Source organism: Dichotomopilus funicola, assembly GCF_033296635.1.
Source record: "Dichotomopilus funicola strain CBS 141.50 unplaced genomic scaffold C8A04scaffold_16, whole genome shotgun sequence".
NCBI classification, from domain to species: Eukaryota; Fungi; Ascomycota; class Sordariomycetes; order Sordariales; family Chaetomiaceae; genus Dichotomopilus; species Dichotomopilus funicola.
The window spans coordinates 296,704-322,736 of NW_026944037.1; the positions used below are offsets into that span (position 1 = coordinate 296,704).

The 26,033-nt window shown below is 56.0% G+C and overlaps 9 protein-coding genes across 9 annotated transcripts; 5 read left to right on the forward strand and 4 right to left on the reverse strand.

Annotated features, from left to right (window-relative positions):
* Positions 1-487: 487 nt before the first annotated feature.
* On the forward strand, positions 488-2,231 carry C8A04DRAFT_10764 (major facilitator superfamily domain-containing protein; the record flags this gene model as incomplete). The annotated part of the gene is made up of 4 exons (XM_062776709.1): positions 488-704; positions 792-1,180; positions 1,233-1,465; positions 1,544-2,231. Coding segments are annotated over 4 exons (1,527 nt in total), but the record flags the coding sequence as incomplete, so codon positions are not given.
* Positions 2,232-2,584: 353 nt separating this feature from the next.
* Positions 2,585-3,736, reverse strand: C8A04DRAFT_10669 (Extradiol ring-cleavage dioxygenase, class III enzyme, subunit B; the record flags this gene model as incomplete). The annotated part of the gene is made up of 3 exons (XM_062776672.1): positions 2,585-3,194; positions 3,289-3,461; positions 3,530-3,736. The coding sequence occupies 3 exons, from the start codon at positions 3,734-3,736 to the stop codon at positions 2,585-2,587; spliced, it is 990 nt and encodes a 329-aa protein (XP_062638753.1).
* A 471-nt stretch (positions 3,737-4,207) lies between these two features.
* C8A04DRAFT_10698 (Phospholipase/carboxylesterase/thioesterase) lies at positions 4,208-5,146 on the forward strand (the record flags this gene model as incomplete). Its single annotated transcript, XM_062776683.1, has 3 exons — positions 4,208-4,438; positions 4,545-4,942; positions 5,038-5,146. The coding sequence occupies 3 exons, from the start codon at positions 4,208-4,210 to the stop codon at positions 5,144-5,146; spliced, it is 738 nt and encodes a 245-aa protein (XP_062638754.1).
* A 749-nt stretch (positions 5,147-5,895) lies between these two features.
* Positions 5,896-7,611, forward strand: C8A04DRAFT_10683 (uncharacterized protein; the record flags this gene model as incomplete). Its single annotated transcript, XM_062776677.1, has 3 exons — positions 5,896-6,256; positions 6,317-7,332; positions 7,435-7,611. 3 exons carry the CDS (start codon positions 5,896-5,898, stop codon positions 7,609-7,611), a joined length of 1,554 nt encoding a protein of 517 aa, XP_062638755.1.
* A 405-nt stretch (positions 7,612-8,016) lies between these two features.
* On the reverse strand, positions 8,017-9,391 carry C8A04DRAFT_10657 (uncharacterized protein; the record flags this gene model as incomplete). The annotated part of the gene is made up of 2 exons (XM_062776666.1): positions 8,017-9,235; positions 9,300-9,391. The coding sequence occupies 2 exons, from the start codon at positions 9,389-9,391 to the stop codon at positions 8,017-8,019; spliced, it is 1,311 nt and encodes a 436-aa protein (XP_062638756.1).
* A 423-nt stretch (positions 9,392-9,814) lies between these two features.
* On the forward strand, positions 9,815-11,680 carry C8A04DRAFT_26894 (uncharacterized protein; the record flags this gene model as incomplete). Its single annotated transcript, XM_062780088.1, has 5 exons — positions 9,815-9,958; positions 10,026-10,098; positions 10,154-10,163; positions 10,222-11,420; positions 11,535-11,680. The coding sequence occupies 5 exons, from the start codon at positions 9,815-9,817 to the stop codon at positions 11,678-11,680; spliced, it is 1,572 nt and encodes a 523-aa protein (XP_062638757.1).
* A 786-nt stretch (positions 11,681-12,466) lies between these two features.
* Positions 12,467-17,364, reverse strand: C8A04DRAFT_35875 (glycosyl hydrolase family 76-domain-containing protein; the record flags this gene model as incomplete). Its single annotated transcript, XM_062783330.1, has 6 exons — positions 12,467-12,668; positions 12,785-13,001; positions 13,116-14,063; positions 15,878-16,953; positions 17,179-17,221; positions 17,301-17,364. 6 exons carry the CDS (start codon positions 17,362-17,364, stop codon positions 12,467-12,469), a joined length of 2,550 nt encoding a protein of 849 aa, XP_062638758.1.
* A 1,025-nt stretch (positions 17,365-18,389) lies between these two features.
* Positions 18,390-19,654, forward strand: C8A04DRAFT_35876 (RNA polymerase II transcription elongation factor-domain-containing protein; the record flags this gene model as incomplete). The annotated part of the gene is made up of 2 exons (XM_062783331.1): positions 18,390-18,498; positions 18,603-19,654. The coding sequence occupies 2 exons, from the start codon at positions 18,390-18,392 to the stop codon at positions 19,652-19,654; spliced, it is 1,161 nt and encodes a 386-aa protein (XP_062638759.1).
* A 266-nt stretch (positions 19,655-19,920) lies between these two features.
* Positions 19,921-22,861, reverse strand: C8A04DRAFT_35897 (S-adenosyl-L-methionine-dependent methyltransferase; the record flags this gene model as incomplete). Its single annotated transcript, XM_062783335.1, has 4 exons — positions 19,921-19,975; positions 20,418-20,778; positions 20,842-22,609; positions 22,694-22,861. The coding sequence occupies 4 exons, from the start codon at positions 22,859-22,861 to the stop codon at positions 19,921-19,923; spliced, it is 2,352 nt and encodes a 783-aa protein (XP_062638760.1).
* Between the last annotated feature and the right edge of the window lie 3,172 nt (positions 22,862-26,033).

The following is a 26,033-nucleotide window of genomic DNA, read 5'->3' on the forward strand; positions in this document are numbered from 1 at the left end:
CCGACTTTCGGGGTGGCCATTCCGTCGCCCAGACGTGGCCAAAAAAGAGACCGACACCAATAATCATAACAATGTCTCTGGCGGCGAGGTGGACGAACATGGTAATAATAGCGGCGACGGCATGGAACTTCACGTCAGAACTTCGGCGGATATGATGTCCCGTCGTGAGAGCAGCGTTGTTGAGGAGGGCGGCGGTCATCAGCAGGGTCAACGCAAGGTTTGTTGTTTGTTTTGTTCTTCGGTTCTATGCTTGGGGGGGATGTGGGATGTTGTGGGTTTGTTTTTATTGACGACAGTGTAGAGCCGTGTCAACCGCTGGCTGGCTTTGGTTGCGCTGGCGTTTATGTGGACGAGTGCCCAGGCACCATTGTATCTGTTTGGTAAGATTATCTCCCTCTCTTTCTTGCTCTCTTTCTTGCTCTCTTTCTATCCTCTCTTGGTGTTTTCTCTCAGACCAGAAGCGTTGCTAACTGCATTGTAAATTATAGCCAGCGCCCCCGTGTACATCTATCGCGACCTCGGCGGCGCCGGCTACTGGGTCTGGTCCATCACCGCCAATTTGCTGGCCACGGCCGCCATCTCGCCCTTCGTCGGCGCGCTGTCTGATCTTTTCGGCCGCCGCTATGTCGCCATCGCCGGCAACATCACCATCATCCTCGGCCAGGTCCTCTGCGGCGCGGCCCATAGCATGGACATGTTTATCGGTATGTTTCTCTCTCAGCCCAACTCTTGTTATTTCTGTGCCATCTTTTACATCTTTGAAAAAGCAAGGAACTGACGTGTACGTATAGCCGGCATGTCCATCACCGGCATCGGCACCGGCATCAACGAACTAACCGCCCTAGCCGGCACCGCCGAGCTCGTCCCCCTCTCCCGGCGCGGCTACTACATCGCCGGCATGGTCCTGACCGTGCTCCCCTTCCTCCCATCCGCCATGTACGCCCAGCTGATCGCGTCGGTCGCCAACTGGCGGTATATTGCCGTGCTGACTACTGTCTGGACGTTTCTGGGACTGGTGGCTACCGCGTTGTTTTATACGCCCCCGCCGCCGTTGCATGCGCGCCCGCGGACGTGGGGGGAGAGGAAGGCTTTGCTGAGGAGGACGGACTTGGTCGGGGGGTTGTTGTCGATTGGAGGGTTGGCTGGGTTTGAGGTTGGGATTCTCGGTGGGGGATATCAGGTACCTTTTCTCCCTTTCACAACCCACTATCTTTGGAGACTGACAACGGTAGTACCCCTGGACCGCCGCCCGCGTGCTAGCCCCCCTAATCATCGGCCTCGCCCTCCTCGTCGCTTTTGTGGCGTGGGAACTCTGGGGCGCCGCCCACCCGATGGTCCCGCGCAACCTGAGCAAGGCACCCGGCACCCTGGCCCTGACCATGGTCATCACCTTTATCTCGGGCGCCAACTTCTTTTCTGTGCTCCTGCTCTGGCCGCCTGAGGCTTATAACGTCTACGGACACGAGTACGTCCCCCTCCCCCCTTACCCTCCCTCATATCTTGCTCGATGGGTCATATCTAACCCTGATTTGCTCTGTCAAAGTCCCATCGGCATCGGCCTCCGCGGCCTCCCCTTCGCCTTCGGCGTCTTCACCGGCTGTCTCCTCTCCCTCACCCTCCTCTCCCTCCTCCGCGCCCGCCACACCCGCCTCCTCCTCCTCTTCGCCTCCTGCCTCATGACCGCCGGCTGCGGCTGCCTCGCCCTTGCCACCCCAAATCCGCATAACCTACACACCGTCGTGTACCCTGTGCTATTTGTGGCCGGGTTGGGCGTGGGGGGAATCACGATCCCGGTGTCGACGCTCGCGACGTTGTTGTGTCCTGGCGGTGAGGTCATTGCGACGGTGACGGCGTTGACGATTGCGGTGAGGATTGTGGGGGGCGCGGTGGGGTATGCGGTTTATTTTAATGTGTTTGTGCAGAGGTTGGTGCCGGAGTTATACGCCAGTCTGACAGTGGCGTGTGCGCGGATGGGGATTACGGACCGGAAGGTGGTCGGGGAGGTCATTGAGTTGACGGCGGTTTCGTTGGTGAGGGAGATTCGGTTCTTGCCGGGAGTGGATGAGGATATCTGGGCGGAGCTGGTCAAGGTTGGGCAGGAGGTGTACGCTCGCGCGTACCCGTGGGTGTACTATTGTAGTGTCGCCTTTGGGGGGGTGTCGGTGGTCGCGAGCTTGTTTCTCGGGGATGTTTCGGGGTTGGTGGATGACACTGTTGTCACTGTCATCTAACCGCCAGCTGGGACTCGGGCCACTCGTGGCGTTGCGATGAACTCGGCGGAAACCTGGAGGCCATCGGTGAGGATGGTTATTCAGTACCTGCGTTGGGAATGGAAGATGGGAAAACTAGGGGGCTATCTGGTGGACATGGTGTCTTTCAAGAGACACCGTCAGTGGTGTAAGGTTAGGAGGGACAGGGTATAGAGGCCGTTATAGGCCATGGGTGATCCAAAAAGGTTCCAATTCGGCGTATAGAAGCTAGACAAGAGCATAGCAAGCTTGCTTAATGCCTAACACTTCAAAACAACCCCCTTCAGGGTCCTGCCAAGTGACGCCCACCAAGCTGTTTGAACGCAGAGATGAGATCAAGCAGGCACCTCCCCAAACCGATACTGCCCCCAAGCAAAACTACTCTCATGCAACGTCCACGTCTGCACCCCCCTATCCTCCCCCGCGGCCCCCGCGGCCACATACACCGGCATCAAATGATCCATCCACGGATGCGCCTGTCTCGCATCCGGCCGCGCAGCCGCAGCCGCCATCTTCTCCTGTCTCACGCTCGGATCCGCCTCGACCGCTTCCTTGAGCGCCTCGTCAAAGGACACCACGTAGGGCAGCGGCGTGGGGCTCCCCATGGCGAAGCGCATATCACGCAGGTTGTGCACCGTCATGCCCGTGGTGATGATGACGATGTTCTCGTCGCGGAGGGCGGACACGGCGCGGCCGAGCCGGTAGTGCGCGTTGGGGTCCTCGCTGTGGAAGAGGGAGACTTGCACGAGCGGGCAGGTGAGGGGGTTGGTGTCGGGGGGGAAGGCTACGTTGAAGCCGGAGAAGACGCCGTGATCGAGGCCGCGCTTTTGGCCCGAGGCGGGGATGCCGGCGGAGGAGAGAAGGGAGAGGATTTGGGAGGCGAGTTCTGGGCTGCCTTTGCTGGGGAAGGTGGCTTTGTAGAACTCGGGAGGGAAGCCGTAGAAGCTGGTCGATTGTCAGTATTTTACGCAGGAATGAAACCAAAAACATGTAAAAAAGGAGAAAGAAAAGGCGTAAAAAAGGGGGGGAAGGGGCTTACTCGTAGATCAGGTCGGTGTCGACGGCATTGTTGAGATGGATCTTGTTGGGCTCGGCCTGCCAGTGGGCGGAAAAGACGACAACCGCCTTGGGCTTGACCTTTTGCGTGATCTCCTTGCCGATGGATTGTAGGACCGAGTAGGCCGGGTGCTTCGTGTCGTACTGGACATTGGGCTACATTGGCTCAGTAAAGGTGCTGTAAGTTTGGGAATTCATGTGCTTTGTACTCAGTTAACACTTACCCCTCCATGGCTAAAGAAATAGACTGGTGCTTTCGCCATCGTGTGAATCGGTTGAGCGTTTTTGAAAGACAAGTAAGTATTGATCTGAGTACGAAACGCCGGTAGGGCCCTGGCCCGGAAAGACGATGAACTGAAGAGAGCCACGATGAGGATGATGAACGAAAGAATGAACACAGCGGGGTGTCTCAGCGTCCACAGCCTGAACATGACAACTCAATTCATCGGAATATGTATCCTTCCGCTACCTCCTTCCCTTGCTTGTGGACACTTTATGGTTCATTCCAGCCTACAAACCCGAAGAACTGTCTCATGCTTTGGAATCGCGCGCGGCTCTGGGTCTAGGCTCGGTAAGCATTTGGTAATTGTTGTTAAACAACTCCATCTCTGATGTTGAAACTGGCCCACTCAAGCGCGCGGTATACCCTAACCCTCTCATCTGATTACGAAGCCCAGCCCGCTGAGCCGCTGAGCCGCTGAGCCGCTGAACTACAGCAGCTGGCGAGCCCCTGGAGACTCGGAGACTCGGGGCCTCGGCCAGCGCCTGAGCCCCGCTTTCCCAGCTGTTAACAAAGATTGCTCGGATCCGACGACCCGTCAGGTCGTTCACCCGAGAACTAACTAACTCCTAACCTGGAGAATCCTTGACCCGGATTCCCTGCTGTCGAGTCCAGTCTAAACATGTCGTCCCTCTCACGCACCCCCCCATTGCTGTTTCCGGCAACCGCGCGGCACACCGCAACCGTCATCTTCCTCCACGGCCTCGGAGATACGGGCCATGGCTGGGCCGGTGCGGTAGAGAACTGGCGCCGGCGCCAGCGCCTGGATGAGGTCAAGTTCATCCTGCCCCATGCGCCGGCCATTCCTATTACTTGCAACTGGGGGATGAGGATGCCGGGGTGGTTTGATATTGTGGGTTCTTCACTTCTTATTGCAGTTGTTTAATTACCAATCAACAATTATGATGGGATCCTTCCGTTAGCAGGGCTCACTAGTCGCAAGTACTGACAGGCTCCAGTACAAACTCGACGGCGACATCAACTCCCTCCGCGAAAAGGAGGACAAAGACGGCATCACGCTAAGCCAGGCGTACATCCACGAGCTCATCCAGAATGAGATCGCAGCCGGGATCCCCGCCGAGCGGATCGTGCTCGGCGGCTTCAGCCAGGGCGGCGCCATGAGCATCTACGCCGGCCTCACGTCCAAGGTGAGGCTCGGCGGCATCGTTGCGCTTTCCTCGTGGCTGCTGCTGAGTCTCCAGTTTGCTGAGCTGGTGCCCAAGCCTGAGTTTAACAAGGAGACACCTATCTTTATGGGCCATGGCGACTTGGACAAGGTGGTGCCTACGGCGTTGGGGAGGCTGTCGTTTGACTTGTTGAAGGGGTTGGGGTACTCCATTTCGCGGAAGGAATATCCGTGAGTCTGCTTTTTTTCTTTTTGTTTTTATCTTCATTTTTCGTTATTTTCGTTCAATTCCCTTCATCTCTTCATTTTACTGACTTCCTCATCAGAGGCTTGGAGCACTCGGCATGCCTGGAGGAACTAGACGACGTCGAAGCCTTCCTCAAAGAACGGTTGCCAGCCGTGGGCAATAGCAACGAGGGCAAATCCGAGCTCTAGTCCAACCACGTTTGTTTTGTCATCAGGCTGGGAGGGGATTCAATGCACCTTGCGCTTTGCAGTGTTGTGCAGGCGCTCTAGGTGTTTACGGAATACCTGATCGTAGAGATAGATAGATGCCTGATCTGCGACTTTGGGTGCTAAAATCTGTCAAATCCAACCACAATGCGTCAAGTGGTGAGTGAATGTGTGTGTTGTTGATGCCCAGTCCTCCAGTCATCGGCGTCCATGGTGCTGCCAAGTAACTGGACGGCCCTGTGTTTTGCACCGCCGTATCGTGCCGAATCGGCTTGGCGGACAAGGGTGGTGACAGTGGCCACACGCCTGGCACGCACGAGACCCGCTGGCAGAGGTCCGCTGTGGTGTGTGCTGCTGTGCCGCTGTTGGCCTGGCCTGCATCACATGGGCGCCCGCAGGCAAGTCCAAGCCAGGTTTATGCACAATTTCGTCTCGTCATTCCAGAGATGGCGGAATGCATCGACAACTTGCAAGCTCTTTTTCTTTGTTCCTTCTCTTTCTTCCTGAGTGCGAGCTTCGCCTCTGCTGAGTGGTGATCCCCACGGCTGGACCGAAGATCTGTGTGGACCCTGCTGTTGCTTATCGCGACTCCTCTCTGCGCAAAGTAAACAAAACTCCCGTTTCCTCCGACATCCCGATCCCGCGATCCCGCGATCCCACGATCCCACGATCCCACGACCCAACCTAACCTACGTTTCTCGACAACACACACAACCACCCACCGACCCATCATGGCAGCAAACTCACCACCCTCCCCAAGCCCCTCCCAACTCCCCCCGATTCCCGCCAGCCCAACCTACTCCTACGCCTCAACCGCAAACCCCCTCTCACAATACAACCTCCCGCCCCCTCCACCGCCCCGCCCGTCCCACGCCGTCCTCACCAAAGCCGACCTCGCCAACTCCCAAGCCGCCTACTCCGACCTCCTCGCCAGCGCCAAAGCCTACCGTCTCGCCCTCGCTTCCTTATCCACCGCCGCCTCCAGCTTCGGCGCTGCTCTCGAGTCCTGCGCCCGTCTGAAAGAAGCCCGCGCTGAACTGACCACCCCACCTCCCGGCGCCGGCAGCGGTAGCCATAATGGTGGTGTTGGGGGTGGCCCCCCACCGACAGCAGCCATGAACATGAACATGAGCATGAGCAACAGCTTCATAGCCCCCCAAAGCACCTGCACAGCCGACGCCCTGCTCACCACCGCGGGCTTACACCTCCTAATCGCCAACCACCAACACATTCTCTCCGAAACGGTCTACCGCGCCTTCGAAGTGCCCCTCCTCCACGACCTCGACAAATGGCGCGCAGGCGTCGACGACGAGGAAGAATCTTACACGCGCGCGGTAGAGACCCAGTCGCGCGAGATCCGCCGGTTAGAGCGGGACGGGGTGAAGATGATGAATCGCCAGCGACGGAGGGATGTAGGGCAGTTGAGGAGTCATTTGGTGGAGTTGACGGGGAAGTTGGATGGGTTGACGGTGTTGCATGGGGAGCATGCGCGGACGTTACTGAGGGAGAGTCAGGAGGCGAGTGGGAGGATTGTGGATGCGAGTTGTTCGTTGGTCAGGGCGGAGGTGGATATTTTTGAGAGTTTGGCAAGGAAGGGGTGGACGGGGGGTGGGTTGGAGGATGTGTTGGAGCGGGGGGTGGATTTGTTCGCTGCTGAGATGGAGGATCCCCTCACCGGAGGGATGGGTTCGGATGGGAAGGGGGGCATTGGGGGGGATAATAATAGTGGGAGCGGGGGTTTTGGGGTCGCTGGGGGGGATGGGACGAAGCTGTTTAGTATCTTGCCGCCTAAGAGCATATTAGCGGATACCAACTCCGGGTCGGACACGGCGCGCGGTGGTGGAGGGGTCTCTACCGGCAAGGAGACGCGGTCTGATAGTCTGCTGGTGGGGGACTCGGACCGGTACCAGAGCCTTGCAAGCGCTGTGTCGAGGGGCCGGGACCGCGGTGATACTGATAGTGTCTTTCCTACCACCGAGTTCAACCGCTCGCGGAATGTCCGGCCGTTTTCACCACAGCCGCAGCCGTTGAAGCTGAACCCGATGGATCTGCTGGGGGGTATTCAAGACGAAGTTGCGGGAGCATCATCGTCGACGTCCGCTTTGAGGAAAGATGATGGTGGCTGTCGTGGGCATGAAGATATAGCAGAGGCTGATGAAGATTGTGCCGTGGAAGATGGCCATGACGACCGAGCGGAAGAGGGCGGGAATAAAGGGGAAGATAAAGAGAGCGAGGAGGATGAGGGAGATGAGGAAGATGACGATGAAGAGGACGAGGACGAGGACGAGGATGAAGACGATGATGACCATCCATGGCGCAACGAGGGGTTACGCCGGGGATCGTCTGACCATGGTGGGCAAGACAAAGCCGGCACAAGCCCGGGGCACACACAGCCACGGAAGGGAACATGGAGCGATACGACCGACCAACGGTCCATCAACAGTTAGATGAATACGGTGCCGTGAACTTGTGGAAATTTTGGAAGGCTTGTAGGGTAGGCTTCGGTTTTCGGCAATGTAGACGTCTCACTGCAACAATAATGTGCATGGGATCGTGGGAGTTGGGGTTGTGCAATTAGAAGTCATCTCGGTCATGGAGAATTATATTTAACCCACGCTAGTGTCACATAATAAACAACTTGTCCTTACGGGACCGCCTGAATCCGTCCGTCGTCCAGAAAATGCTGCGAAAAAGGCGCCTGCCAAAAGACCACCATATACCCCGCTCCCCTAACGTGAGATCCCCGAGCCGAAGGTTCCTGGCCACAAAAGAAAGAGGCATGTTGCGGTGGGTACGTAACTTGATGCGTAAGGGAGAACAAAAAAAGAAATCTCGAGGCTGGTCGCTCCCTCTCAGTCGTCCTTATCCGCATCCCGAATCTCGCCTCCAAATAGCCCCAGCAGAACATCCAACCACCACATCAACTTCCAGTACAGGCTGGCCCTGTTCCAGTCAAACTCCCCGAGCTCCGTGCGCGGCACTTCGCTCCCGATCATGGCGCCGCTGAACCACATGAGGAAGGGAACATGGTTGGCGAGGCGCTGCGTTAACGAAGGCGCTGGTAGAAGAGCCTGTTCCATCGGTAGGAGCTTGGCCCTGCGCGCGGTTGGGATAGTCCTGCAGAAATCGTTGTCGGGGTTGTCTTGCGCCCTTGGAAGAGCAAAGTCCGGGTCTTGCCCCCCCACGCCGGCTGCCCTTCCGACGACGGTATTCGAGGAGGCGCCACTGTCCGCTGTTGAGTCCACCGTCATCGTGTCGGCCGTAAGAGAAGAAGAGATTTGTGACCGTGGCGGCGACAGGTCGACCGCCTCCGATTGTTGTGCTTGACGGCCGAAGCCGAACTGGACTCGGGAGTTTCGTTTATGTTGTGATGACGTCCGATGTATCCCGCTGCCAAAGGTGGACGGGTCTGGGACAGCCTCATCTTGAACAGGTGGGATCCCGTGGTATGGTTCGGCGTATACCAGATGGCCGAGGATCTTTTGTGGCGAGGAAAAGATGGCGGCCTCGGCTGCCTCGGCCGACTCGAACGTCACTTTCACCCAGTGCTCCCCGTTAGCCGCCTTGTTGACCTTGGCGCGCTCCTCGGGAGTCAGTGGGCGCCGGCGCGTAAATGCGGGATCGCGGAGCTCCGACTTGTAGCGACGGCTCTCAACAGGGGGTTCGCGCGAATAGTCTTCGCATATCCGGCCGGCGAGCTCTTCGTAGCGGTTCAGGACGGCGTATTGCTGTTCGGTCGAGCGGTATCCCCGCAAGATGAGCTCGGTCGGCTCCCGTTTGCGATACCGGGACTCCGCAGGCGCCGCGCCTTCGTCTTGGGCTTGTGAAAGGTTTTGAGACGACGTCGAAGGAATGAGTGTTGGTCTCCGTTGCCCCGTCGTGGGCGCGCTCGTTGGAGCCGCATTCTGCGTCCGATTCGCGACCCAGGCGCCAAAGATCTTATCTGCAGCTACGGACGTGGGGTCTTCTCGTTTCGCGGGTGTGGCCGTCTTGGTTCTTGTTCGGCGCGTCGACTTGCCAAACGCCCCAGTCTCGTGCGTGATCTTCCTCGAGCGAAGCGAACCATCTTGCCTAGATGCGCAAACATCAAAATTAGTCCCGGGTACAATACCATGATAAAATAGGATAGACATACTGTGGGAAAACCATCGCGTAGGGCCTTTTGATACCGTCGTCGCCTACGTAGAGCTCCTCCTCGGGTACGCTGTGAAGAATCAACGGGGCCATTGCTGACAACCGCGAGAGTCGGTAAGGACTAAGAAACGTGCAACCAATAAAATTGCGAGCGGGGACCCTGCCAAAAAATTTCAAGGAAAAGTTGCAGTGCTGGGTGCTGTGAATAGCTCGGCGCAACAAATGAGGCCTGACTGTATTTGTCGATTTCGTCCAACGTGAATGCGACGCGAATTTTTAGATGCTCTGCCCACGCGGGTGTTGGATGCCGCATCTGGGACCCACGCAAATCTACCCAGCAACAAGCTCTCAGACCCCACAGCCGCACACCAGCACGGACCACCTGATTTCTCGATGAACGACAGCGCACCCGCATAATCGCATAACCCGCTTACAATCAACACGCATCCAAGAGTGTTTGGTTTACACGGCCAGGCAACCCCCTTCAACCTCCTCTTCTCATCAAACAACAAGATCATGGAATCAAGGGAACGGGAAGAGCTTCCCGGCGCCGACCGGCGGAGGGGCCAGGAGCCGCCTGCCGAAGAATATCGAGAACCAAGCTATCATATCTACATTCGGCTACCCATTAACCGCGGCGATTTTGTCGACCCGGGCACAGTAAGTATCGCACTGTGCTTCTCACCTCTTTCTTATGAAGGCTGACCTGTCCGCCTCCTCGGCGTAGGTAAACTGGAGCGAAAAGAAGTCGGAGGCGTTATGGAGCATCTTATCTGATTCCTTGTTAGGAAATGTTGATTGTAAGTACGATTCAATTTGACATATTGAGACGGACTTGCTGACGAACCGCCTCAGGGACTAGGCTGTGAGTTTCGTTCTTTTAGGGCAGAGAATGAGGGGCGCCAGGACTAACACAGTGCTAGGGCCGGTGAATTTGACGTCTCTGTCGAGTTCCTACTCCAGATGGCCAACTACCTGACGGAGCGCCACACTTCCCATCTCAAAGCGCACATGCTGAAGGCCGCCGCTGCCAGAGGATCCAACACGGCCTCACCAGTGCCCGGCGGGGAGCCTGGTGCCGGCTCGCAAGGTATCCTACCTCTAGACCACGCGAGACGTATCAGTTTGGGGAATGCTCGTGCTCCATCTGCTCTATCCATGCGCAAGGAAACGGCCACCCCGTTAAGGGATGGGGAAGATCCAAACCCTCCCGGCCCGGCCAGTTCATTGCTCAAAAGCGCCCTCCCTATCCGTCCCGGAAGCTCACGGGCTTCTTCCGGCAACACGACTGTTCCAACGCCAACCCAGCAACACCAGATTCAGTCAGGGAGCAGGCCAGGGACGGCCACACGGCTGAGTGATCCTCAGCGACGTCGCGTGCTGCAGCTCGCTCAGCAACAAGAGGAACAAGAGCAACAACCCCATCAGCAACAGCAGCAGCAGCAGCAGCAGCAGCAGCAGCAGCAGCAAGATGACGCCGAACCCGCTCCACCCAGCCCAGCAGCCTCCACCTCTTCATCTCCTTCCTCCTCAAGTTCCGGCAGTCCCGTCCAAAGCCGCATTATCCGCCGCCCGCCCCGGTTCCAACAATCAAGAGATCCCCGCGGCGGTGGTAACCACCCATACAGCGGCGGGAATGGCGATGGCGATGACGAAGATGACGAAGACGACGACGCCGAGCCCGCATTCCTTCCTTACAACCCCCAAGCCAACAGCGCCACACCAACCGCCAACACTCGCCACCAGCACAGGAGAAGCAGCAGCAGCGGCAACGCCGGCTACGCGCAAGACCTCGGCGCAACTCTCCGTGGACCCTACCAACGGCAGCGGCACGGCTCAGTAGGCGACGCCAGCCAGTCGCAGTCTCAGACTTCAGACTCCTCCATCGGGTCGGCCGCCGTGGTGCAGTCCCCGAATCGGCCCACGACAGCGGGGGCGTCGGATAACAACCGGCGACTTCCACCGGGCACAAACACGGCAGGGCAACAGGGTCCCCTGTCGCCGAGAAGGACGGCGGAGCGGGCCGCTGGGCGGTCGTCGAGTACGCGGGGAGGGAAGGGGACTTCTCGGGAAGGGAGTGAGGGGACGCCGAGTATGGGGAGCAGTTTTAGTGATTTGGATGGTCAGTCTCAACACCCCTTTTTTCTTTTCTTTTCTTTTCTGTTTCTTCTTGCTTGGCTCGGCAACACATTTTACTTTTTCGAGATGCAACAACTGACTCACATCCCGTATCTAGACGCTTCGGTGACCCAGTCGGCGCTCGAGGAAGCCCTGGCCAGCCGCATGCAGGATGGCACGATCGGGAGCCGAATGAGTGTCATTGGGGGCACCATTGGTCATGCATTCAGGAGTAGGTATCTCCCGAAGCCGAATCGGCAGTGAAACAGTGAAACAATGAAACATACGGGGGTTGGGCGGTTCCTTGTTCGGAGGTAACGATCTACATACGATATGGTTCGAGGTACCACAGCACACCGGAGTTAGTGCGCCGTGGAGTATCGGAGAAACGGGCCACTTTGAGTGTGGTACACCCCCCTTCCCCGCCTTAAGCATTGTTGTTTCTTTTTTTTGTGTTTTTAAGCGTTGTCTTGTCTCCACCCACCTTCAGCTCGATTGGTTCAATAACTGCCCGAAATATTTTATGTGCAACGCCACGATATCTCGCCAGTTCAACTTAGGACTGAAACTTTATCATGAAATCTTCCTTCGCCTGACAACTGCTTGTATGTAATCCGTCTTTTGTTGCTGCACCGTGTTCGACATTTAGGAGCCTTGAGATGAGAGAGCCCCCTGTTTTGAGATAGGCGGGTACTGTAACCGAGCTGAGCCCCTGAAAACGATGGATTGCCTGGACAGCGAAAACGCGAAAGAGATCGGGGAGTTGTTCCACAAGTTGGTCGAAAGGCTTCGGATTTTTTCTGTGTTTGTGTCTAAGTGGTATTTCCGAGCGAATCAACGCCCGCTCAACGTCGGTTACCATTAACATAAGCAATACGAATATCAACAAAAACCATCCCATCCAATGCCCCTCAACCATGCCAACCCAACCCTGATGAATGTCCATTTTCTACGTGCATTCCCGTCTTGTTCCCTCTAGTTAATAAAAAAACTTGGCATCATAACTGTCGTAACTTCCGTAACTTAATTTGGCCGTTTCAAGTCATCAACTCAAGCCCTCTCTACACTTACTAAACAACCAAAAGGAAAGAAAATCGTGAGGTTGGTCTGCAACAGGAGGGGCCGCGAATCCCTGGCCTCGATAGACCGGAAGATCCGGAAAAATTTGAACACAGCGTAGGCGATCTGAGTCAAGGCAAACTGCTGCGCAAGGCAGATCCGGGGCCCGCCGCTGAATGGAATATACTCCCAGCTTCACAACAAGAAAAAAAAGAAGGGACAATCTCAGCAACTAGATGCAAAACAATAGGCTGCGCCTTGGCGATCGCTATTTTGCGAAGAGGGGGGAAGGGGGAGGGTAACACATACCCAACTCTGAGATCATCCCATCGTTCTGGCCGGAATTCATCGGCATCTGGCCCAAAAACAGCCTTGTTCCGGTGCAAACAATGGCTCAACCACCGCACTAGCGTGCCCTTGCGGACGAGGACCGGCAGGCTGCCGTCTTTACCGCCGCCTCGGGGAAGAACGGTTTCCTTGGCTGCTGTCCTTGAATTGGTCGCCACCGGACTGAAGAGGCGGAGGGCTAAAACATTGTTAGATTTGTAGGTCAAGAGAGAAAGAGCGAGAGTGGGAGGGTGGGAGAGTTGGAGTGAAGGAACCCGGGAATCAACGGGAATGAAAAGATAGGACAGCTAACCTTCTTTGATGACGTTGTTGAGATACTTTAGGTGTCTCAACTGCTCCCACGTTGGGTACTCGCCATCGATGGTCTTAATCTCCTCCCTCAGTTTGGCCACCGCAGTAGGACTTCGTGCCAAGAAGTAGAAGACAGACGCCATGGCCGTTGCCGTGGTGTCTCGCCCCGCAACAAGCACAGAGAGAACCTGATCGATGGTGTACTCCTCCGGGGGGTTCTGCAGGAGCAGTTCGTCGAGGAACACGTAGTCGCGGTCTTTGGTCTTGGAGCCGTTCTTCTTCTCGTCCGCCGCCTTGTGGACATAGAATCGAACATATTCCCGCAGGTCCCGCACGGCTTTCTTGAGCTTGCGGTGAGGCAACTTGTGCAGGACGGGGCCGAGACGGGCCTGCTTGGCGCTTTCCCGGCTGGCATACTCAAAGTCCCTGACGAACCGCTGCGCGGCGGGTGAAGCTTGGGTCAGAAGGCCGGTCGAATGCCCAAGCATGAAGTCGGTCGAGGAGTCCATGGTCATGTCGAACAGGAGGCTCTGGAGATCGAATGTCACGCCGTCTGCCGGGATAGTGGCGAGCATGTTGCGAATGTGCCGGTCAAAACACTTGAGATCGGATATCTGGTTCCGCACAAACGATGGTTTAAGCATAGCCCGCGCCTTGTGCCAGGCCGCGCCGTTGCTGCTGAAGATGCTGTTCGGGCCGAGAACGGGAAGTGTGCAATAGAGCCGCGGGCCGTCGATGGGCCAGTCGACCATGTTGGTGCCTAGGATGGTCTTGATGTTTTCCACCTCGTTGGTGACGAGCACCGAGCTACCCAGGGCGGTCATCGAGTAGGTAGAGCCACATGACGCGAACCGCTGGGCGTAGAGGTCAAGGAGACTGTGGCTGCTCAGAGCACGCAGTGAATCGAAGAAGGCATCCAGCCCCAGGATGGGGTCCTTGTGCGGGTATGCTGGCACATCACCACAGCCCAGCGCATGAGCACGGCGTTTGAACCGGTGCCTGTTGATGAGAGATAGGTTCAGTTGTAGGGCAAGGAGGGCAAGGCCGGCGAAGAGGATGTAGGATGAGATCGGAATGAGTTTATTATCGCCGGCGATGGCAGGCCAAGGCGAAGCTTTCCACAGGACCCAGATAGAGAGCGGTATGCTGAGTGTGGCCAAGGCGAGGGGACCCATCTTGCGGAGTTGAAGGTAGCGTGCAACCCTTGCGGACCTTGCGACAGAAAGCATGGAGGCCTCTGGTGAGACTGCTTTCCGGATCCGGGGCTAACGGGGTAAGTTATATCGACGGGGGAAGGGGAGGGGGGTGAGAAGAGAGAAACCGGGAAGAGGGAGTGGGGAGTGAAATAGGCGTGGTTGGGTGTCATGAGGCCGAGGCCGAAGGGGGCCCATTCCGCAGCGTTTCGCTGCTCCTGCGTGCTTTTACATGGGCGGAGATGGGTATGTTGCGCGGCGCAATCCCGCTTTCTCGGGTAGCCGCAGCCATGGGATGTTCATCAGTCAGTAAACAGATCGAAAGTTTGTTACAAATACAATATCTTCCATGGTACCCCTGCTATTCCCGCTTGCTGGCCGCAAGACTCGGAGTTGATCCCGATGGAAGATACGAACAGGAAGGAGGACCTCGTAGTGAGTTTGGATATACACTGTGGCACACTGTACGTGAGTTTGTTGAGAGACCGAAAAACGTGGGCATCTCTGCATTCTGCATGCGGAAGGCACTCACCAGACCGCCATTCCCAGGCCGACCCGAGTTCTTCCACCCCACTTGCCTTTCATTCCACCGGTCCAAATCGGACATTGGACCTTGGGACCGGACGCAAACACGAATAGGGGACGAAGTTCGTCGGTTGCAGGTTGGCTTGGTTGGTAACCACACTGCAACGCTCGGTTAATTATCTTATTTGAACCTTAATATGAACGGATTCAAGCGCCAATGAACGGGGCTCGTGACACCATTCCAACGGAAAAATGTGGTTTTAGGGTCATGAGGATGGGGGCCCATTTACCGGTTCATATGCACATGACTCTGACATTGACGCGGTTCGTGCTGTGGTTCCGTGCAACGTCCCCCATCTTTTGTCCGATGAAACTCGGGGCCACCAGAACGCAGGCACCACACCAACCACCAAAAAAAGGACAGAAAAAACCAAAAAGGATAAAATAAATCTCTCTCCCGCAAGCGCGAATTCTCTCCATTACGCCTCCTCCCAACGAGTCTCCAACCGATGTACCTCGCCGAAGGTACTGGCTCCGACTCTATGGACAGTCGTTGTTCTTCCCGGAATCCTGTCGGAGGGTGAAGATGGAGATGGCTGTGGCTGTTGTTGTCGGCTACCCTCCGTCTTGTCGGCACCCTCGTCCCGACGTGCAGCCCCTGGCACGGTTGCCATTGCTGGATCGGACCACGTTGTTCTCACGCGCCGCCGGCCCGGATACACCCTCTGAATCGGGACCTGAATAGGCCCCACTGTCCGGACGCACGAATGCACCACCATCCCCGTTGGGCTGGCGGGATTATTGGGTTGAAGGCGTCCTGGCTCGATGCTATTGGACCGCTGCGGTCTCTTCTCTTCCTCTTGGCTGAGATTTTGCCGCGGCAGCCTACGCAAACCAAAGTCCCAGCTGCTGCACGCCCCGACTAGTGCGGCTCGAGACCTGGCGAGCCGTTCTGCCGGGGAGGAATGGTCATTCTCGTCCAACAGTACAAACACGGTCCCCGCCGTCAACCCAAGTATCGTGAGGATCGTCAGAATGTACGCACCCGCTCTCTCGGCGTCCGACACGGCGTGGAATGCTCGGCCCTTCCGCCCAATATCAGCACCAGCACCATTACCACCTGCTGCGGGGTCACCGACGCTGGTGCCTCCGTCCCAGTCTGTGACCGGTGGTGGAGAACGCTCGATCATATTTGCGAGGATGACCTCCATCGCGGCCATTTGCTGCCCGACGCCCGTCGTGCCATCCCACTTCCGCGTGTTCCACTTCAGCCCGCACATGCGATCGTTGTCGCCACCGGTACAGGTCGACGTCGCCGCGATGGCCGACGCCTCAAGCAGCGGCTTGATGCGGCCGTACGTCCAGGGCGCCCACTTGGTCGTGGCGGCCATCCAGCGGGCCAGGTAGGCCTTGAAGCTCTGTTGGTCAAGATCACACAGATCGACGGGCTCGCAGGCTACCTCCGTCATGATGTCCTTCGTGGCGCCGGTGAAGAAGAGGAGCGAGCCATTGAGCAGGCCGTCCACGCGCTCCCGCCAGGTTTCGGCTTGGGCGGCCGTCGTGCTGGCGTTGTACATGGCTGCTGCGCCGAGGAGGAATGCGCCCGCGTTATACGTCCACTGATACGGCGTGATACGGGAACAGTTCTCAATGTGCATGCCGTCGTAAATGTAAAAAGTCCTCGTGTCCAACAGCTTGGTGGTCACCATCCAGTCCCAGGTCTTCTCGGCCCAGTGGGCATACGATTGGTTTCCGGTGTACCTCGCAAGCCGTGCGGCGATGTTGAAGAAACAGGCTTGCGAGATGGAGTTCTTGTAGTTGTACCCGTTGTTCCAGGTAAATATTTGCCACCTCAACCCGCCTCCGCAGTACCGGGTCTCCCAGCGGGCGGCTTGGGTGTTGAAGACGGCCTGTGCGAGCGCGAGCCACTGCGGTTTGCCATCCGGCGGGTTTTGGAAATTGGTTTCCGCGGCGGAGAGAACAGCCATACCCCAGAAACCCTGATCATCGTTGCCCTCCGTCACGGTTTGGTTCGGAGGCATGTAGTCGTTGTTCGGCCCAGTCTGAAATAACAGTCCATCCTGAGCGACATCGTTCCACTGCGTGTCGCCAGTATAGTACCTGCGGGCTATCGTGTCAGCACCGTCGAAAGAAAAAAAGACCTCAAACGCGAGGGGGATCGGGATTTGACACCCAGAGCTATTAGGCAGGGAGGGGGACAGAGATTCCTATTCGGGACCTGAATAGGAGTCCAGCTCATCAGCCCGATCGGGGTCTTAATAGGAACTGAACCCATCCACCCAAAAGGGTTCTTAATAGGAACCGAACCCGTCCACCAGAACGCACCAATAGTCAATAAGCGAGCCCATGAGGGCGCCACCCTCCCACCCTGAGGAGAGACACGGGCGCTTCCGTCAGCATGGGCCGATGGAATTCTTGCACATCCCCCTCACTCGGCGGTATCTCACAGTAATATGGCTTGGGGAGCAGGCCGGGGGTGCCCCCAAGATGGTTCCCCTCGTAGAATGACATCATGTCTTTCACCATCGACTTTGCAATATCGGCCATGGAGTCTGCCGCGGACCGATGTATTAGTGTATGCTCATAAAATCACGTGCCGAATGTTCTCTAATCTGCAAAACGTACCTGTCGAATCCAAATCTAGCTGATATGCCGCTCTAGCGCACCCCGTGAGGAACAAGTGTATGAGGAAGCACGTGCGCCATCGCATTGTGCTGAGATCTTCGGGTAGCATGTAACACAGATTACACAGCAGGAGTCATTCAAAGTTGGGTGTCGCGCATGTGTGGTGCGGCGTGACCGACATGTTGGGCAACGAAACCCTTCCATCGCGCAAAAGGGGGAGGGTTCTACTTTTCAACTTTTGAAGGCGGGGACTGGGCCCATAGATTTTGACTCGCACCTCCATGATAAGTACCTGTAGTACTGTACCTAGTTACTCCTTTGTCCATGGCCAGAGTCATGCCATGTAGTTGTACCGTAGGATGGTGTCATCGTCAACCTCCGTGGTGGAGCAAGTCTTGTAAACCCTTCAGACGGCATGTGCTTGTCCAGTTTCGTTTAGCGGGGTAAAGGGCGCAATGAGGCGGCGGCTCGGAAGCTGTTGAGGAACGGACTCCAGACGGAAGGTTGCTTCTACATTTTACGGGAACCCGCCGCACAAAAGGTTGAACAGACGTCGGAATACATCAGCGCGCGCCTTCACATGATTTCAGCAACCTGCGCGGCTTCTGTGTTGAAACCCGAAGACAAAACCTTCCCGCATTTGCCAAGAAGGCTGAAAATCCGGGGAAACCCAACCGGATCGCTTGATCCTTGCATCTTGACCTGAACCCCACAGCACCGCGGAAAGAGTGGAAATTGCTGACGGGCGATTACGTAACGCCAGTTTGCAGCGACCATCCCTGACCGCTTCCCATGCCCGCCCAGACCGATCCCCTGTTCGTTACGGCGTGCTCCCAACTTCAACCTCCACATTCCCCGAAATCGCACTCCATCAACTACCGCATCCTCCAACACAGGTCTGGCCCTTCGCGATGGCTGCCCAGGGGCTTCTCGACCCGACAAAAACCGGGAAATATCCCGTTATTCTTAGCGACGCCTTGCTTGGGAAATCGTCGAAAGAAACATACACAGGCGTTCGATGTCAGCTTCTCCCAACCCAACGCGCGGTTCCGGGGCCTCGTCCAAGGCCCAGAATACCGATTCCCAGTGCCACTGACTTGTACTGACGATTGCGTCCATTGTAGACAACCATCGGCCAACTTTATCCTCAGATACCGCACCGAACACAGCACGCTTGAAAAAGTCCGGAAAAGACGACTCCTACAACCTCGGGTTCGACGACCGCGGAGACAAGTACCAATACAACGGCGTCCGTACGACCGATGACGACAACTATGTCCTCATATTCGATCCCGCCCGCAAGGCATTTGTTCTGCATCGCGTGGATTCTACTTTCCACATGAATGTGACTCGCACGCCGGCTGACAGCAACGTTGAGAGCCTGCGCCAACAATTCCCCCAACTCGAAGTCAAGACTGCCGCGACCCCGAAAAAGCTAAAAGGGAAGGCTGGTGACAAACCTGGGAAATCAACCTCGGCCAAATCAACGCCTACCAAGGCCAGAGGCGGCAGGAATGTTGGTGGTGATACATCCAAGTCCAAAGCCGCCCCGGCCGAAAAGAGCAAGCCATTGGAATTGACGCTACCCGACCTCACTGCGCCCAAGAAGCAACCAGAAACTACGTTACCACAAACCGAAGAAAAGAAGCCGAAACGCCCTGCGTTATCGCCTGTGGAATCCGAGGAAGACGATGACGATGACGATGGAGGCCTGACGGTCGAATACCCCGAGGGCAACCCAGCCGCGTTCCGCGCGACGAGCCAGTATGTACCGCCGTTCAAAGCCATGACTCGGCGGTTCTCCGAATTTGCCGCCGAGAGGGAGTCAGACGAAGACGATTTCAACCCAAGCGCGACGACGGGCGGGTACGAGGCCGAGCAGCTCGAGGACCAAGGATACGAGGAAGGAGACGAATACGAGGAAGAGGATGATTACGACCAGCCCTTTCGGCATAGTCCTCCTCAGCCGAATCGAGCAGCCAGCCCCGTCGCCGTCGAGCCCGATCGGTACACATTTGATGACGGGGACGAAGACGACGATGGGGACGACGCCTTGGAGCAGGACATTGGCGATCTTGAAGCGGCGCTGGCGGCGGAGTTTGAACAAGTTCAGCAGAGCGGTGGGGATGGAGATGCCGGCCACCAGAGTGATAGCTCGGTGAGCGAGGAGGAATAAAGTCGCGGGCTGGGAATACTTGAAGCGGTCACTTTTCTTTTTCCTTCCTTTTGCGGTGTTAGACCCCGTTTTGAGGGTCGTGCGTGGCATCCGTGGCGTTAGTCTTTGGGGATTCATAAAGCAAAGGCTCTTATCATTGTCCGAGTCGGCACCGGTTAGTGTCGATGGTTTGTTTGTTAAATCAATCTGGGTTTGAGTTTCAGTTTTGGTTTTGATTTTGGCTCTGGTTTTGGTTGCAATCCAGGCCTGGGAAAGGGACGGGAGCTTCAGGGACACAAGGCGCAAATTTCATACTTAATCACGGGTTTCGGCGAAGTCGCCCTATATAAATCAACTCGGCAACATTTATCTTACGTGTTGTTTCACGTTTGCTTCCGTCGCGCCCGGAAATGTCCGGGATTTCACTTGAAAGCGATGCGTTGATGGGAAAGCATAGTTCTTAATCCCTTGCAGCGATAGAACGGCGTTCGTGAAGCTCCTGTGGTATTGCGCTTTAATAACCTCCCCCTCAAACCGATAGATTTCCCCCACGCAACTTCGATTAGCAATCCGTAATAAATAAAGTAAATAATCCTTTGACTAGAATAAACCCCCTCCTTGCCTCACCGTCGCGCAACTATGCATCCCTCAGTCAAGCAGCATCGGTTCCCAAGCAGTCCCCAACTCCACTTCACCCGCCGTCAAGTCAATAGGACCCAAGTGGATAGGATCCTCCTCATCTACCACCATCGGTGTGGCTCCGATCATCTCAACACTCCCCGACCTCATATTGACAAGGGATTGAGCCCTTGAACTACCTCCCATGGTGACCGAATCCGCCATAGAATGATCATCCCCATCCTCTTCCATCTTTGCAGCGCGGTTGAGCAAGCGGACTGACTCGCTGAGACGGTGAGGCGCGAGTGCTGGTGATGCGGGAGGGACGCGGGTCCTCTTGTGGACTCGAGCTGTGGCAGCAGTAATGGCGATGGTGGTGCCGGAAACCGGGGCTCCGTTGTTGGGGTTACTGCCGACGCGCCTTCTGTGTTGATTCCGCTGCTGACGGGGAGCAGGTGACGGGCGGGACGATAACACAACGACGGCTTCATCATCGTTGTCGTCGTCGTGGCCATCGTCCCCATCCGCTACCACTTCTACCATATCCTCGTCCTCTTCCTCCTCCACCACCAACACCTCCTCTACCTCACCCGCGCCGTCCTCAAGATTAATGTAATCCTCCGGACCGACGCTATCAAGCGGGACCGCCCGTCGAGCATCACGGCCAAACCCATCTTGTTCCAGCAACCAATCAACCAGATGCTCATACAGAGTCCTGACCACCACAGGCGGAAACGCGTTCCCAATCTGTCTCTTGACACACGCTCCCTCGAACCGATGCCAGGTGGGGAAGGTCTGCAGCAGGGCATATTCAAGTCGTGTGAAATCCCGCGTGCCAGACCAGTGGTAGTTCATGCCGCCGCTGGTCGTGATGGTTTTGACTAACCCGTCGGCGTTCCAGGGTAGTCTAGGCGGGGGGGTTGCCGCCCGGGTGGGCTGGTTGAGCGGGTGATCTCGGTGTCGGGCGGCCGGGTCTAGAGCAGCTCGGGCGGTGACCCAGGGTTTGAGGCCGTTGGTGCCGCGTTCGTTGTGGGTGGGCGCGGGGAAGGGCGGCAGTGCCTCGCCCGGGGCGGACCCGATGATGGTGAGACGTTTGCGGGTTTGGGGTACGCCGTAGTTTTCGAGGGAGATGATACCCCAGCGGATGGAGTAGCCGAGGTCGGTGAACTCGCGGAGGAACTGGTGGAAGTGGGCTGCGAATTTGGGGTTGGTGAGGCCGAAGGTTTGTTCTACGGTGAAGACGCGGGGCTTGTGCTTCGCGACGAGGGGGGCGCAGGTGTAGAGGGCTTTCATGTTTTCTTCGTCGTTTTTGCCGGCCACGGTGTGGGCGGGGGACCAGACCTGGCACGGCGGGGAGAGGTGGAGGATGTCGACGGTGTGGCTGGTGTGGTCTGCCGCGATGAAATCCTCGGCGTCCATGTGGTAAATTCGGAGTGTCGGGAAGTTGCTCTTCCAGGTATGAACGGCATGTCCCCAGTTGTCCACCGCGAAGACGAGTTGAAGTCCGGCGCGCGTGATCCCTCGCGATGCGCCGCCTGCTCCGCAAAACAGGTCTCCCGCGGTATACTTCTGCCCTGGCACACGGCGAGGGGGGCTCGCGGGCGGGTCAGAAGCCGTGGCTTCGAGGTCGATCACAGGAGGGCCGGTTTGCCCGGGGATATGGGAGCCGCCGGGAGTCCTGCCGCCCCTCCACTGGATCAGCTTGATGGAATCGGATGCGGTGTAGTCTCCATCGGCTTCTTTCTCGGTCAGATTTCTGAGAACATGCTCGGTCGGCCTATCGCGTTTGCTGCTGTTGTAGAGCAGCCGGTACCAGTGCCGGCAAACGAGGAGCCCGTGTTCCTCTAGCCACGCTCTTCCCTTCTTCTTGAGATCGGGATTGAAACGATGCTGCGGGAATGGCGCGTTTGTCATCCTCATTCTCCTGAGCTTCTCGATCTGGCTGGGGCTGACGCTCACCAACCCTTGTCTCTCCCAATGATCGGGGCTAAACGGCCGGACTTCCTCGACGACGACAAGTTCGTTCCGCTTCTCGTTGGTTGAGAGTAAGCCCTCTAGTTCGCGGATTCGGGTGAGCCCCAAGCCGCGGATCTCAACCTCCGAGCTGGATCGGGGTTGGACGATGGTCTTGACGCGGACGAATGTGCTGTTGAATTTTCCGATGGGGATCTCCAGCTCCACGGTGAGGCCAGGGCGTACCTCAGACCCATCGCTGAGGAGGAAGCTGTTGAGTTCACGCTCCTCGTCCTCGACCGAGGCCAAGGGCCTCACCGACGCCGCGCGAGACGGCACCACGCGGTTTCCATCCCCGGTCAGGTCGATCACTTCAGCGACCCCGTCCTCCAGCACCTCCTCGATCTGCGCCTCGATATTAAGTTCCTCGCTGCGGGCGCTTTCCTCGCCGCGGGCGCCTTCCGCGTGGTATCGGTTGGTGGAGGCTACCCGCCGCAGGATTTCTTGACCCGCCCGGGTTTCCTCTTCGAACTGGCGGGCACGCCTGGCAATGTACACAACGTCGTTATCATCGTCACCGTCGTCGATGGTGATGGGATTGTCGATGCCGGCACTACCTCCGACAAGGAGGACGTCGTCTTGTCGTTGACTTGCCATCGTCTGAACCTATGGGACAAGTAAGACTTTGGGTGTTGGGGAACGAGATGCGATGAAAACAAGATGCGACGAAAAGAAAGTGTTTGAAGTGTGTGCGGGCGTTCCAGTTGAGAAGGGCAAGAACAAGAAACAAAAGGATTCTGAAAGATGTGCGAGCTTCCCCCAATGGTTTTGAGCCATCATCAATGTTGACCCTGACCAGCCCTTACGGGGTTCATGGCCTCGCAGCCCCGTTCGGGAAAGATCATAGAAAGCAGAGGGGTGTGAACAAGTCGGAAGGAGGTAGAATGGAAATGAAGAACGTATAAATTGATGGAGGAAGAACGACAATCAAGCATGCCTTTGAGACCTACGACAACGACATCGTGACTCAAAGGTTGCAAAGATGCGGTTAACAATCTGAAGCAGCTGGAGTCCGCCAGGTAAAAGGGAAAAGCTAAAACTCTGAGACTTACCGCATAAGCAACTTGAAGTAGTATAAAAATAAAAGGTTTGGGCGCATACAAGCTCTAGAATCTCGGTACCTAAAAGCGAAATGGAGGTTGAAAAGGCACGGGTGTGAGAGTATTTATTTGCCTCTTGCTGGGGCCGGGCCGGATCACAGCAGCTGTTTTTGATTTTATCTCCACGAGAACCAAATCATCAACATTCTCTTCATTTTCAAAATATGGGGAAGGATCCTCCAGCAATGCATTTTTTGTCTCCTCAGTTTCCGCTCGGGGTGGTTGAGATAAACTTAAATCCGGCCTGGATTGCATCGGGGGTCTCCGCCCCGGCATCACGACATAAGCAGAACCATGAGTAGTTGTAGCATGCCACGATCAAATGAGATGCGAATATCTCTAACCTTCCGTCCCTCCCGCACAACAGGGCTCCTATCTCTGTGCAGAACCCCCGATGCACAATGCGGCCAGCTTAGATGTGGACTAAAGGGATGAGGAAGAATCAATTGAAAGACTGAAATAATAACAAGTAAGATATACATTGGCAAAAGTAGCATCTTGCAACTTGAAGAAAGGAACACTCTTTATCATGGGTTGTGAACTACCCCTCAAGCGCGACGACTACCTAGGGACAAAATAACAAGCATGAGAGATTGCCCTTTGTAAACCAGGCCCCGCATTGTTGGCCAAGCACATTACTCTAAAACCTCAATTTAGTATGACTACAAAGTTTGTCAAGACTGAGCACGAGATCGAAAGGAGCTTGATGCCGTGAAAGCAACTCGACGGCGATTCAGGGGCACATTCAGGGGCACAAAGGAGCAGGTAAACAAAATAGGGGTTGCGACGGAGACCAGGGTTAGGGTCTGGCCTTAGTCATTTCGCCGGGAAGAATTACTCGTTCCGTTCCGCATTTTTGTGGGTCCAGCGCTCGGATCCACCCCCAAAATTTCCAATTCGTCTCCAACACTCCCTCCCCAAGAATCTCAACCGGGCTCAATGCCAACAAAGACAAGAAAGCGTGTTGTCCTAGTTGACTATGCCGCTATGCAATCTGTCGCATGGCGGTCGCAGATTTCAAATCAGTAAAATTTGTAAGTGCCTTGATTTCTGTATTCTCATATCGTTCGATGTACTCATATGATGACTTTTAAATTCGACAAAACCTTGACTGCCGAGATTCCAATGAGGAGAAGAATTATTCTGATTTTTGCGACATATTTCGCTGGATTTTGTTTGGAACCCATGAGTCCTGAATTGTGGCTAACAAGTCTTTGGGCTGCCTAGGTGTTATTGGCACGGCTAATCGAGCCTGTCTCGTCATATCATTGTAAGGCACTCCCATTGTGCTGCTTCGACACATACTCCCGTGCGCTTCCAGCGCACTTCTCCTAGCACCTTGTCCGTGTACTCAATGGGGCACCAGATAGAACAATTTACTCAAGAACCCAGGCTCGCTTGACAGTACTGCTTTTCGAGTGTTGATATACCATTGCACCATTGTTTCCCCCACGGGTCATTGTCAAGAACATAGACTAAACCCTCCTGGTAGCTCAGGAACCCGCATGGGTCCCTGGGAGGTCTTACAAGGCTGGGACAGCCAGGAGTGTAAGTCGTGTCTTCCTCCCCCAAATTGTTCCGCGGCGACTTAATCAGATCGATACACAAGATCTTCCACAAATGTTTTGCCTTGTTCACATCGACCTCGACTTGGGGAGTATATACCCCCAGGGCACGTCAAGTTTCCTGGGACGCTCGGGGTGGGTGGGGTGACTTGAGGGCGATGTGATTATCTCATAGCCTCTACTCACTCTCAAGTTTTGGGCTGGGCCTATGTACTTGCCACAACAGCTTGCCCTGATCTTGTCTCAACTCCGATCCGATAGTCCCCTGAGAAATGCTGCCTTTGTTTACATAGGTAGCGCCATCGTCACGGCTAATATTCGGAGTAAATACTGACTCGGGCACAGGCGCATCACGGTCGTCCCTTCCACAGTTGCCGTCCGCCACCCCCATCATCAAACCCCTCCCTCACTCCCCACCCGCACAATGACCGACACTTCACTAACAAAGCCTCAACTCACTTAAATTGGCATCCCCAAATCGGACGAAAGAACACTAGGCTACCCATCGGCCACCTGTTTATCAACTATCTGCCTTAACCCTCCCTTCCCTCCTCCTCCTTTACCCCGCGTTTCACGCAATACCATTCCAGTTCACCGACTTGGACATATGGCGGCTTAAATAACCTCCCAACAACGAAAAAGAACCACGACTTTACTCTACCCCTTCTTAGTTCAAGGGCGCAGCGGTCAACCATTCCATCTACAGCGCCTTTGAGCTCCATTCCCGGGAAAGTTCAACGACGTCCGCGGGGTCCAATGCCGCCGATTTAAGTATGACAATCATTCGAGCCCCATGCTTCCATGCTTTTGTTTGGTTTGGGCGCTTACAGCTCCTTGTTTCGCAATTGACGTGAAATTAAGTTTGAACTTCGTGCGTTAGTTTGAGGTACTCCCCAGGACCTTGCAATTTACTTTTGCTTCTAGTTCGCCTTGAAACTGGGCGAGGCACATGCCAACGTCTTAGACAATCCTAGGAAATGGGCTAGATATCAATGGGGCTTAATGAGTTGGTATCCTTAGCGGTGCCCCTGGCCTCATCGCCGTCTCAGGGGCATATTTGTTATAATGGCATTTGCATTCTTTGGGTCGGTCGGCCCCAATCGG